General features: G+C 51.1%; 1 protein-coding gene across 6 annotated transcripts in view; it reads right to left on the reverse strand.

Annotated features, from left to right (window-relative positions):
• The window catches only part of fgd (faciogenital dysplasia), a 121,636-nt gene that overhangs the window by 19,109 nt on the left and 89,800 nt on the right, over window positions 1–12,727 (reverse strand). For all 6 annotated transcript variants that reach the window (XM_055647493.1, XM_055647494.1, XM_055647492.1 and 3 more), the window contains 4 exons: window positions 11,158–11,314; window positions 9,150–9,288; window positions 5,414–5,472; window positions 77–223 (listed from right to left, as the gene is read on the reverse strand). In XM_055647493.1, coding sequence (XP_055503468.1) covers window positions 77–223; window positions 5,414–5,472; window positions 9,150–9,288; window positions 11,158–11,314 — 502 coding nt within the window. The remainder of the gene's footprint in view (window positions 1–76; window positions 224–5,413; window positions 5,473–9,149; window positions 9,289–11,157; window positions 11,315–12,727) is intronic.

A 12,727-nucleotide genomic window follows, 5' to 3' on the forward strand; every position in this document is an offset into this window, starting at 1 on the left:
ATTTAGCTGCTGAAATGTGAGGGGAAAACAAATACTGATACTTGTTACAAACCTGGTAATGATTTTGGTAGCTTACCAGAAACAAGTATCGATCTTGAGCTGAACCATTCTTGGCTGAGAGCTTCTGGATGTGGCCCTCTTTAATAAGCTCGTTAGCTGGGTTGACAATATCTGCTTCACCACCAAGCCTTTCATAAACTTCCAGTAACTTATTCATCTTTTCCTGCAGAATAAAGACAGTTTAATATCTTGACAAACCGTCCCAATGATTGGTGAGCAGAACCTTAACTGGACCTTAGATTCTCCGGCCACAAGCCTCCGTCCCTGGCTCAGTATCGAGCACAAGGATGTTATTGACCTTTCCACCATTTATACAGCCTGTCAGCTGGTGATGGACTGCATTCCATGTGCTTGCATGACTCCAGCCCTAACTACTGAGGCTCAAACATCACACTGGCCAAAGATGCATCGTGACAGCACAGAGAATGCTGCAACATCACCACCTGCTGGCCACCATCATGGTTGCAGTCCACACTGACTAACATTTACTGCATGTGGACCAGGAACTGCAATAACAAGTGAGTTCGGTATTCCAACTGTGCATGCCCAGGTCAAAGGTCACTCTGCATAAACAGCCCTGGAGAGCAGTGGAGCAGTGGACCTTCATTTCTTCTGTTTGTTCCAGCTTTGATTCTTCGAGGATAGAAAATATTGCTTTCAAACTATGAATTAATTGTATTTATTGTTCCTTTGTTAAAAGCGAACATTATTTTGTCGTTTTTGTTGCTTTTTGCTTTGGTGAGTGAGCGCGATCGTGCTCACTATTTCACGACCTTTCACTATTCTGCTAATATCAAGGCAATGTAATTCTTCAGCCAACCCCAGCTCAGCTCCCGCTGGGCCAACCGACAGCCCGGACCGTCGACACCAGCGGCCCCAGGCCCACAGCCAGCGCGGAGAACAAGCGCCAGCTCCAGCCCAATCCCGTTACCCAACGGGCTGGGGACCGCAAGCGGCCAACCCCCTCCCCCAGCGAAAGCCGAGCACCAGCCATACACACAAAGTGCTGCAGCAACTCAGCCTCATCCCCGCGCCAGCTGCCCGCCCGGCCAGACTCCTCCGGCCGTCTCCGGCCATCAGGGGCTGGACACCCGGGAGGGGACGGGGACCGAGATGGGGACGGTCCAGCAACAACGCAACAGACCCGGGCCCGACACCGACCACGATCTCGCTCACTCACCAAAGCAGAAAGCAATAAAAACACCAAAATAATGTTAGCTTTTAACAAAGGAACAATAAATACAAGTATTTCATAATTTGAAAGTAATATTTTCTTTCCTCGAAGAATCAAAGCAGGAACAAACAGAAGAAATGAAGGTCCACTGCTCCACAGGGTTGTTTATGCAGTGACCTTTGACCTGGGCATGCCCAGTCGGAATACCGAACTCGCTTATTGAAATGCAATAATGTGACTCAACTTCTCCTCAATCTCTACCCATGCTCCTGTGGCCGAATCTGCAGCTCCCAAGCAGATCCCCACAATGCCAGCCACTCTCGGAAATAAATACACTTCATATATTTAGACACAGCGCGGGAACAGGCCCTTCAGCCCACCAAGTCCACACTGACCAGCGATCACCCCGTACACTAGCACTATGCTATACACACTAGACAATTTACATTCATACCAAGCCAATTAACTACAAACCTGTACGGCTTTGGAGCGTGGGTGGAAACCGGAGCTCCCGGAGAAAACCCACATGGTCACGGGGAGAACATACAAACTCCGTACAGACAGCACCCTTGGTCAGGTTGGAACCCGGGCCTCTGGCGCTGTGATGCAGCAGCTCTACCGCTGCACCACCGTGTCCTGAGCAGGCTATCCATGGACTTACCTTTTCTCCTCCTACATCCCAAAGGGGATTAATTTTGGGGAATTATAGAAATGATTTCATGATCATCACCGTTTCTAACCCTGAATTAATTACAGAAACGGTGAGTAAATTGCAAATATATATAAAGGTCAGTGATAAGCTGAGTCCTGCAGGAATCAAGGAAAACAAATGTTTATGAATCAAAGCTTCCATCTATTGTTCACTGTCACTATTTATAAAGGCACAAAATGAGCCTTCAAGTGCAGTGTAAAAAAGTTTACAGCCTCCTCATATAGAACTTTATTTTAGTTCAATGATAGACACAAAATGCTGGAGTAACTCAGCGGGTCAGGCAGCATCTCTGGAGAGAAGGAATGAGTGACATTTCTTCAGACTGAGAATCAGGCGAAGGGAAATGTGAGATATATATAGACAGAGATATGGAACAAATGTTAGCCATTGTTAGCTGTGGGCTCAATGAGAATGAGTTATTTTAGTTCATGTGAATCCAGGTCATTTGTTTGATTTCTTTGTGTTGATGTTTTACAGAAACGATCGTCCACAATCTCACACATTCCAGGTTACTGCTGATGGACCCGTGCCCATACTGACCCGTGTCCACACTGACCCGGCCCCACTGACCCATGGCCACACTGACCCGTGGCCACACTGACCCGTGCCCATACTGACCCGTGCCCACACTGACCCGTGCCCACACTGACCCGTGCCCACACTGACCCGGGCCCACACTGACCCATGGCCACACTGACCCGGGCCCACACTGACCCGGGCCCACACTGACCCGGGCCCACACTGACCCGTGGCCACACTGACCCGTGCCCACACTGACCCGTGCCCCCACTGACCCGGGCCCACACTGACCCGTGCCCACACTGACCCGTGCCCACACTGACCCATGCCCACAGTGACCCATGGCCATACTGACCCGGGCCCACACTGACCCGTGCCCCCACTGACTGACCGTGTCCACACTGACCCGGGCCCACACTCACCCCGGGCCCACACTGACCCATGGCCACACTGACCCGTGCCCACACTGACCCGTGCCCACACTGACCCGTGCCCACACTGACCCGGGCCCACACTGACCCGTGCCCCCACTGACCCATGGCCATACTGACCCGGGCCCACACTGACCCATGGCCACACTGACCCGTGCCCACACTGACCTGGGCCCACACTGACCCGTGCCCACACTGACCCGTGTCCACACTGACCCGTGCCCACACTGACCCGGGCCCACACTGACCCGGGCCCACACTGACCGGGCCCACACTGACCCGGGCCCACACTGACCCGTGTCCACACTGACCCGGGCCCACACTGACCCGGGCCCCCACTGACCCGGGCCCACACTGACCCGCCCCCCCACACTGACCCGTGCCCACACTGACCCGTGCCCACACTGACCCATGGCCATACTGACCCGGGCCCACACTGACCCGTGGCCACACTGACCCGGGCCCACACTGACCCGGGCCCACACTGACCCGGGCCCACACTGACCCGGGCCCACACTGACCCGGGCCCACACTGACCCGGGCCCACACTGACCCGGGCCCACACTGACCCGGGCCCACACTGACACACTGACCCGTGCCCACACTGACCCGGGCCCACACTGACCCGGGCCCACACTGACCCGTGCCCACACTGACCCGGGCCCACACTGACCCGGGCCCACACTGACCCGGGCCCACACTGACCCGGGCCCACACTGACCCGGGCCCACACTGACCCGGGCCCACACTGACCCGGGCCCACACTGACCCGGGCCCACACTGACCCGGGCCCACACTGACCCGGGCCCACACTGACCCGGGCCCACACTGACCCGGGCCCACACTGACCCGGGCCCACACTGACCCGGGCCCACACTGACCCGGGCCCACACTGCCCCCGGGCCCACACTGACCCGGGCCCACACTGACCCATGGCCACACTGACCCGGGCCCACACTGACCCGGCCCCCACACTGACCGGGCCCACACTGACACTGACCCGGGCCCACACTGACCCGGGCCCACACTGACCCGGGCCCCCACTGACCCGTGCCCCCACTGACCCCTGCCCACACTGACCCCGGCCCCACTGACCCGTGCCCACACTGACCCTGCCCACACTGACCCGGGCCCCCACTGACCCGGGCCCACACTGACCCGGGCCCACACTGACCCGGGCCCACACTGACCCGGGCCCACACTGACCCGGGCCCACACTGACCCGGGCCCACACTGACCCGGGCCCACACTGACCCGGGCCCACACTGACCCGGGCCCACACTGACCCGGGCCCACACTGACCCGGGCCCACACTGACCCGGGCCCACACTGACCCGGGCCCACACTGACCCGGGCCCACACTGACCCGGGCCCACACTGACCCGTGCCCACACTGACCCGTGCCCACACGGGCCCACACTGACCCGTGTCCACACTGACCCGTGTCCACACTGACCCGTGCCACACCCTGACCCGTGCCCACACTGACCCGTGCCCACACTGACCCGTGGCCACACTGACCCGTGGCCACACTGACCCGTGGCCCACACTGACCCGTGGCCCACACTGACCCGTGGCCACAATGGTGTGCAATCGGCAGGATGTAGCAATGGTTCCCTGGTCCAGGATCTGGCTACAAATGGCTATGAGACAGATAGGATGCTGGCTGTACAGGGCAGATGTGGGATGGTCACTGTCTGAAGAAGGGTCACGACCAGAAACATCACCTATCCATGTTCTCCACAGATGCTGCCTGACCCGCTGAGTTACTCCAGCACTCTGTGAAACGTCACCTATCCATGTTCTCTCCACAGATGCTGCCTGACCCCGCTGAGTTACTCCAGCACTCTGTGAAACGTCACCTATCCATGTTCTCCACAGATGCTGCCTGACCCGCTGAGTTACTCCAGCACTCTGTGAAACTGCACCTATCCATGTTCTCCACAGATGCTGCCTGACCGGCTGAGTTACTCCAGCACTCTGTGAAACTTCACCTATCCATGTTCTCCACAGATGCTGCCTGACCCGCTGAGTTACTCCAGCACTCTGTGAAACGTCACCTATCCATGTTCTCCACAGATGCTGCCTGACCCGCTGAGTTACTCCAGCACTCTGTGAAACTGCACCTATCCATGTTCTCCACAGATGCTGCCTGACCCGCTGAGTTACTCCAGCACTCTGTGAAACTTCACCTATCCATGTTCTCCACAGATGCTGCCTGACCCGCTGAGTTACTCCAGCACTGTGTCCTTTTGTACAGGGCAGGGTTGGTGGTGGTGATCACCATGAATGTGATGTGTAGCCACAAGAGGCTCGTGCAAAAATGGAAACTAAGTTCTTCATAAATGTTGCTTCAAACTGATTTTGTTCTTTATATCAAAATGACAATTGTGACAAATGTATAAATTAATTTGGGCCTAAGGAGCATGAACAAGGTCCAGCTACAATTACATTTCAACTACATTCATTGGGCAGTGAACATCACGGCAAGCGTGGGTAAACATGACATCTTCTCACCATTTTCCTAATGGCCACGTTGGAATGGTTCGCTGCCGTTGAAATGAGCTCCAACGATTCTAAAATTTAAAACAGGATCGATTTAGTCATTAAAATCCAGAGTAGACATAAAGATTTACGGTTCATAAAGCCCATTTTGAACCTTTTCTTCGCCCACATTATTTAGATCCCCAACCCACAGGTGCTTCATCTCCATCACACACACGTCTAAATCCTCAGCACAGGCGCAATGTTTTATTCACGACGCATCTTATACGAGATGTAGACGAGATATTAAGTTAAGTGCTGCAGATAGAAGATTATTAAAGGACATCAGAATAAACATCAGAGAGTTCTCAACCATGGATAATATTAGAATCATCCAGCTTTTACAGCTAACCCTTCTTTAGGAATTACTGTGACCAATGTTCCTTCTCTTCCTGACAATTATCACTCATGTTCATATTTACTCTGGTGGTTTAGAAACAAATATTATGTATTTTTTAGCATTAATAATAATGTATTGCACTGATTGCATCTCCCGCACCCAAACTGATAATCTCAGCTCAGAACTCTGACTCGTTTATCTGCAGCTTTGATACAGAAGTTGAGAAACCTACAACCACACGTCACAGAAGGAATAGAGTGGGAGGAACAGAATCAGTTCCAGAACTACAGAACAATTTGGACAAGATACAACTGAGAGTCTGCAGCTGATCAGACACTGGGTAATGCACAGAGGGTCTAGAATCCAACCGGTCAAGGATTTAGCCATTGGCATCCTTCTTCCTTTTCAACACAATGATCAATAATAGGGCGACAGGTGGTGCAATGGGCTAAGTGTTCAGCTGGCGACCGGAAGGTAGCCGGTTCGAATCCCGCTTGGAGTGCATACTGTTGTTGTGTCCTTGGGCAAGACACTTCACCCACCTTTGCCTGTGTGTGAATGTGTGTGAATGACTGGTGGTGGTCGGAGGGGCCATAGTCGCAGATTAGCAGCCACGCTTCCCATGGTCAGTCTGCCCCAGGGCAGCTGTGGCTACAGAAGTAGCTCACCACCACCGAGTGTGACTGAGGAATGAATGAATAATGCGATGTAAAGCGCCTTGAGTATCTAGAAAGGTGCTATATAAATCCCATCCATTACTATTATTATTAATAATAGGAGACGTCATTTCAATAGTGGAGCAAAATCTTTGGGATATTTAAGAAGGTATTTCTGGGGAATTGTGAGGATTTATGTCGGTGGAATTCTCTGCCTCAGAGGGCGGTGGAGGCCGGTTCTCTGGATACTTTCAAGAGAGAGCTAGATAGGGCTCTTAAAGATAGCGGAGTCAGGGGATATGTGGAGAAGGCAGGAACGGGGTATTGATTGGGGATGATCAGCCATGATCACATTGAATGGCGGTGCTGGCTCGAAGGGCCGAATGGCCTACTCCAGCACCTATTGTCTATTAAGTTTGATCACCCATGGCTGAGATTTTGTCCAATTATCCGTTCTCATGCACCAACTAGTTAATGCATGCTTTAGGCAATGTCCCCACAAAACACATGGCGAACATCTCACTTCAAGAGCAGATGATCAATTAAGGTCAAGAAAAATAAAAGCAAGGTTTGCGAGTAAGATCTTCAAAACCTCCAGTTATTTATTACACATGGGATATACATTTTGTTCACCCACATTTCCCATTGCCTAATTGCTACATTTTATTTTGACCTGCCGATTTGCATCCCGTGCACAACTCATTCATTATTTAAAACACATCGCTCGTTAGTTTTCCACTCTTCCTGCCTGTCACAAAGCTAATGACACAGAACCACCCTGACGTGCGTGGTCTACACACAATGCAATCATTGACTTTCTCTCATCAGCTCCTTTCCTTTCCTTTCCCTGAGGGAATGTTCACTGTTTGGTTCCATAATCTCCTCATATCTTTTCACTTATTTATCTCAATTATATACTTTTCATTCTATAGTAATGTTTATTGGTTTTAACAAAACTAATTAGGTTTTCAATTAATAATTGCCACCTGCCAGTGATTGTTCTGCCTGACATTTCTATCTAGCAGAATGTGCACTCATATAAAACCTAACGACATTCTAGTTTACAGGGGTCCCATTATGATTATTTATGATCAGCAGGAGTTTCACAATCCTCTGTAATCAATGTGACCCAGTTATTGGCTAAAGTTCATGAATCCATCTCTTCTGCCACCGAACGTATCTGCATCTTGCACATCGAACATAGAAGAGTACAGCACAGGAACAGGCCCTTCGGCCCACAATGTCCGTGCCAAATATGATGCCAGGTTAAACTCATCTCCTCTGCCCACACATGATCCACACCCCTCCATTCCCCGCACATCCATGTGTAAATCTAGAGGCTCCACTATCACAACATTACAAGAATGATCCTATGAATGGGCGGGTTAACCTATGATGAGCGTTTGTCGGCACTGGGCCTGTACTCACTGGAGTTTAGAAGAACGAGGGGGGAATATCATTAAAACTTCACTGAATAGTGAAAGGCCTGGATAGAGTGGATGTGGAGAGGATGTTTCCACTAGTGGGAGAGTCTAGGATTAGAGGTCACAGCCTCAGAATTAAAGGACATTCTTTTACGAAGGAGATGAGGAGAAATTTCTTTAGTCAGAGGGTGGTGAATCTGTGGAATTCTTTGCAACAAAAGGCCGTAGAGGTGAAGTCAGTGGGTATTTTTAAGGCAGAGATAGACGGATTCTTGATTAGTACGGGTGTCAGAGGTTATGGGGAGAAGGCAGGAGAATGGGGTTAGGAGGGAGAGATAGATCAGCCATGATTGAATGGTGGAGTAGACTTGATGGGGCCGAATGGTCTATTTCTGCTCCTATCCCTTATGACCTTGTGACTATGGTATCTGCCTCCACCACCACCCTCTGTGTAAAACACTTCCCCACACATCTCCTTTACATTTTGCCCCTCTGACCTGAAACCTATGTCTTTTATTCTTTGAAACGTTCTCCCTGGGTAAAGGTTCCACAGTCTACACCAGCTCTCCCTCTCACAATTTTATACAACTCTGTCAGCTCACACCTCAACCTCTGATGCTCTGGGACAAAAACAATCCCTTGTCCAAACTCTCCTTAAAGTTAATGCCCTCTCATCCAGGTAGTACTCTGGGGAACATCTTCTGCAGCCTCTCCATACTTCCTGCAACTGCACACAATATGTGGTCATCAATGCCCCTCCCAGTGAAGGCAAACACACCCTTTGACTTCTTTACCACTATCTACTAGTGTTGCCACTTTCAGGGAGCCATGATTCCCCAACATGAATGTTGTTAAGGGTTTTGTCATGAACCTTCCCCCTACATTCCATCCCCCAAAGTACAACAACTCACAGTCGCTATTTAAACTCCATCTGCCATTCGTCTGCCCACATCTCCCTACCCACACAACAATACCCAGGTAAGTTGTGCCCTTCCACTTCCTGTATTCCATCAAACACCAACTTCATTCAGTGATCAGAACAAATTTATAAAAACCCATCGAACCATTTTAAACAATAGTCACCAAGAGTTTCTGGTTTACGATATATATAGTTGGGTACTGATTGTAGATGATCAGCCATGATCACATTGAATGGTGGTGCTAGCTCAAAGGGCTGAATGGCCTACTCCTGCACCTATTGTCTAACCCAGGGCACAATATCAAGATTGATTGATTCATCTGAGTATCGTTCATATGAAGCTTCAATTTGAAGAGGTTACGTTTCTTACTCTCAGCATCTTTGCGATCCAGAGAATCCTCAGGCAGTTTCTTCAGGTAATCTTTCAGCAGCATCTCGTAGCGAGGGATTCGCTGCACAGGTTCTAGCATGTGGTGCTGTAGGGTCAGGTTCCCACACACATCCTGCTTCTGTTGAACAGTTAGACAAAGCAATCAGCAAACTCAACCAAGGAATAACTCATAATGTCACCAGGATAGATGACTTCTTCTAAAGACACAGAGTGCTGGAGTAACTCAGCGGGTCAGGCAGCATCTGTGGAGAACATGGATAGGTGACGTTTCAGGTTGGAAACCTTCTTCAGACCCAAAACATCACCTATCCATGTTCTCCACAGATGCTGCCTGACCCGCTGAGTTACTCCAGCACTCTGTGTTTTCTTTTGTGAAACAACATCTGCAGTTTCTTGTGCCTGGATATTTACGTCTAACCCTCTGGCTCCACAACTGGATTTGTAAAGCAGACAGTTGAGATGGTTCCGGAATTTCCTGTGCAGAATGACTCTGCATTGATGCTGTTCTTTCCTCATCTCTCAGCTGAGTCGGGGAAGGTAAGGAATTGGTTGCATCCGTTGCCCCGTTGCATCCGTTGCCCCGTTGCATCCGTTGCCCCGTTGCATCCGTTGCATCCGTTGCCCCGTTGCATCCGTTGCCCCGTTGCATCCGTTGCCCCGTTGCATCCGTTGCCCCGTTGCATCCGTTGCCCCGTTGCATCCGTTGCCCCGTTGCATCCGTTGCCCCGTTGCATCCTTTGCCCCGTTGCATCCTTTGCCCCGTTGCATCCGTTGCGTTGCATCCGTTGCCCCGTTGCATCCGTTGCCCCGTTGCATCCGTTGCCCCGTTGCATCCGTTGCCCCGTTGCATCCTTTGCCCCGTTGCATCCGTTGCCCGTTGCATCCGTTGCCCCGTTGCATCCGTTGCCCCGTTGCATCCGTTGCCCCGTTGCATCCGTTGCCCCGTTGCATCCGTTGCCCCGTTGCATCCGTTGCCCCGTTGCATCCATTGCCCCGTTGCATCCATTGCCCCGTTGCATCCATTGCCCCGTTGCATCCATTGCCCCGTTGCATCCATTGCCCCGTTGCATCCATTGCCCCGTTGCATCCATTGCCCCGTTGCATCCATTGCCCCATTCCATTGCCCCGTTGCATCCATTGCCCCGTTGCATCCATTGCCCCGTTGCATCCATTGCCCCGTTGCATCCATTGCCCCGTTGCATCCATTGCCCCGTTGCATCCATTGCCCCGTCGCTAGTGAGTGTCAGTGCATGGCCCTGCCTGAAGCCGCAGCCACAGATAGGATCCCTGTACTAGAGGGTGCACAGATACTCCTCTGTGAGTGTACACATCTCACTTTAGTTTAGTACACATCGGCGTCAAGATCTCTCAGAGAGGCCTTGAAACTATCAAGATTTAAGCATCTATATGATCATACATTATTGTCAGGATGTGGTCACAGAGAAATGTCAAAAATGCAGCATCTGAAAAACTGAAATAGAAACTGAAAAATGCTGGGAAGACTCAGCAGTCAGTCAGCACCTGTGGAGAATTAACATGTCATCAATACTCGAGCTTCTGATGAAGGTGTTTGACCTGCTGGGATTGTCCAGTATCTCCGGTTCTTACTCTAATAACTTTAATTAAAAAATGGTATGAATGTAGATTGAGCATAAATGAGTGTCTAAGATAATGGGTCATCATCCCTGTGTCTGGACTGTACCTCTAGGACTATAAATGGACATGTTCTCACCTAGCACACAGCTTTCCCTTATCATCATATCTTTCATTCATGTGTTCCATATCTCTACATCACTGTCTATCTCTCTCGTTTTCCTTTCTCCTGACTCGCAGTCTGAAGAAGGGTCTCAACCCAAAATGTCACCTGCTCCTTGTCTCCAGAGAAGCTGTCTGACCCGCTGAGTTATTCCAGCTTTTTGTGTCTATCTTCTATAAATGAAAAGCTAGATGAACGTTAAAGCATGTCCTACATTTGTGGAAAACTCACCTGAATGTCCTGAATGATGGATTTAAACTGAGATGATCGCTGCATCCAGGAGTTCACCAGATCCATTGCCCGATCAAAGTTCTTGACATATTCCCCGTACATCTTTAAGAAGGGAGCAAGTTTCTGGAGAATATCACCTAGTCGTGGGTTTTTATCCCTGTCATTTAAACAGAAAAGCATAATGATCACAGCTGAAATTGTCACAATGACATCCTGTTAGTTCCAGGCTGGAAGACAATGAATCATCGACCAACACGACTTTGTTGCTTCAGTTGGCAAATGTCTGGTGGGTAGTTAATGGTTCCATAAACTTGACACCGTGAAGATTTATCATTGAGAGACTGAGCAAGAATACATTTCTATCAGTGCCACAAGCAGGTGCACGGGAACATCTCCAAGACACCAACCTTTATTCCTTTATCTCCCTGTAACTCAGCACCTCACAACCTTCAGAATCTGTCGAGGTCAGAAACCTGCAGCAACATCTTCTCCTGGATGTTTAAGAAAGAACTGCAGATGCTGGAAAATCGAAGGTAGACAAAAATGCTGGAGAAACTCAGCGGGTGCAGCATGGAGCGAGGGAAATAGGCAACGTTTCGGGCCGAAATCCTTCTCCTGGATGGTCTGGCTGCCGTCTGTCAGATCTCACCATCGTTATATTACAGACCTGAAACCAATTCCGCTGTGCACACCTGTGTTAGCTGTGGAAATCCCAATACTGACGCAGTTTGCCCCACTGCAGAATATGTGTGGAATCGCCCAAAATATATAATAGTTACATCAAGTAAAATTCAGTCATGAAATGGCTGCATCATGGAAGGAAAGTAGCCTGGCGTTAGGGCCCCAATAGTCCTCAGCTGGGACATCAGCAACAGAGGGCAGGAGCAGCAACACAGGGCAGATGCAGCAACACAGGGCAGGAGCAGCAACACAGGGCAGGAGCAGCAACACAGGGCAGGAGCAGCAACACAGGGCAGGAGCAGCAACACAGGGCAGGAGCAGCAACACAGGGCAGGAGCAGCAACACAGGGCAGGAGCAGCAACACAGGGCAGGAGCAGCAACACAGGGCAGGAGCAGCAACACAGGGCAGGAGCAGCAACACAGGGCAGGAGCAGCAACACAGGGCAGGAGCAGCAACACAGGGCAGGAGCAGCAACACAGGGCAGGAGCAGCAACACAGGGCAGGAGCAGCAACACAGGGCAGGAGCAGCAACACAGGGCAGGAGCAGCAACACAGGGCAGGTGCAGCAACACAGGGCAGGAGCAGCAACAGAGGGCAGGAGCAGCAACAGAGGGCAGGAGCAGCAACAGAGGGCAGGTGCAGCAACAGAGGGCAGGAGCCGCAACACAGGGCAGGAGCAGCAACACAGGGCAGGAGCAGCAACACAGGGCAGGAGCAGCAACACAGGGCAGGTGCAGCAACACAGGGCAGGTGCAGCAACAGAGGGCAGGTGCAGCAACAGAGGGCAGGTGCAGCAACAGAGGGCAGGTGGCAGGAGCAGCAACAGAGGGCAGGTGCAGCAACAGAGGGCAGGTGCAGCAACAGAGGGCAGGTGCAGCAACAGAGGG

The sequence above is a fragment of the Leucoraja erinacea genome, chromosome 16 (assembly GCF_028641065.1).
Source record: "Leucoraja erinacea ecotype New England chromosome 16, Leri_hhj_1, whole genome shotgun sequence".
NCBI lineage: Eukaryota > Metazoa > Chordata > Chondrichthyes > Rajiformes > Rajidae > Leucoraja > Leucoraja erinaceus.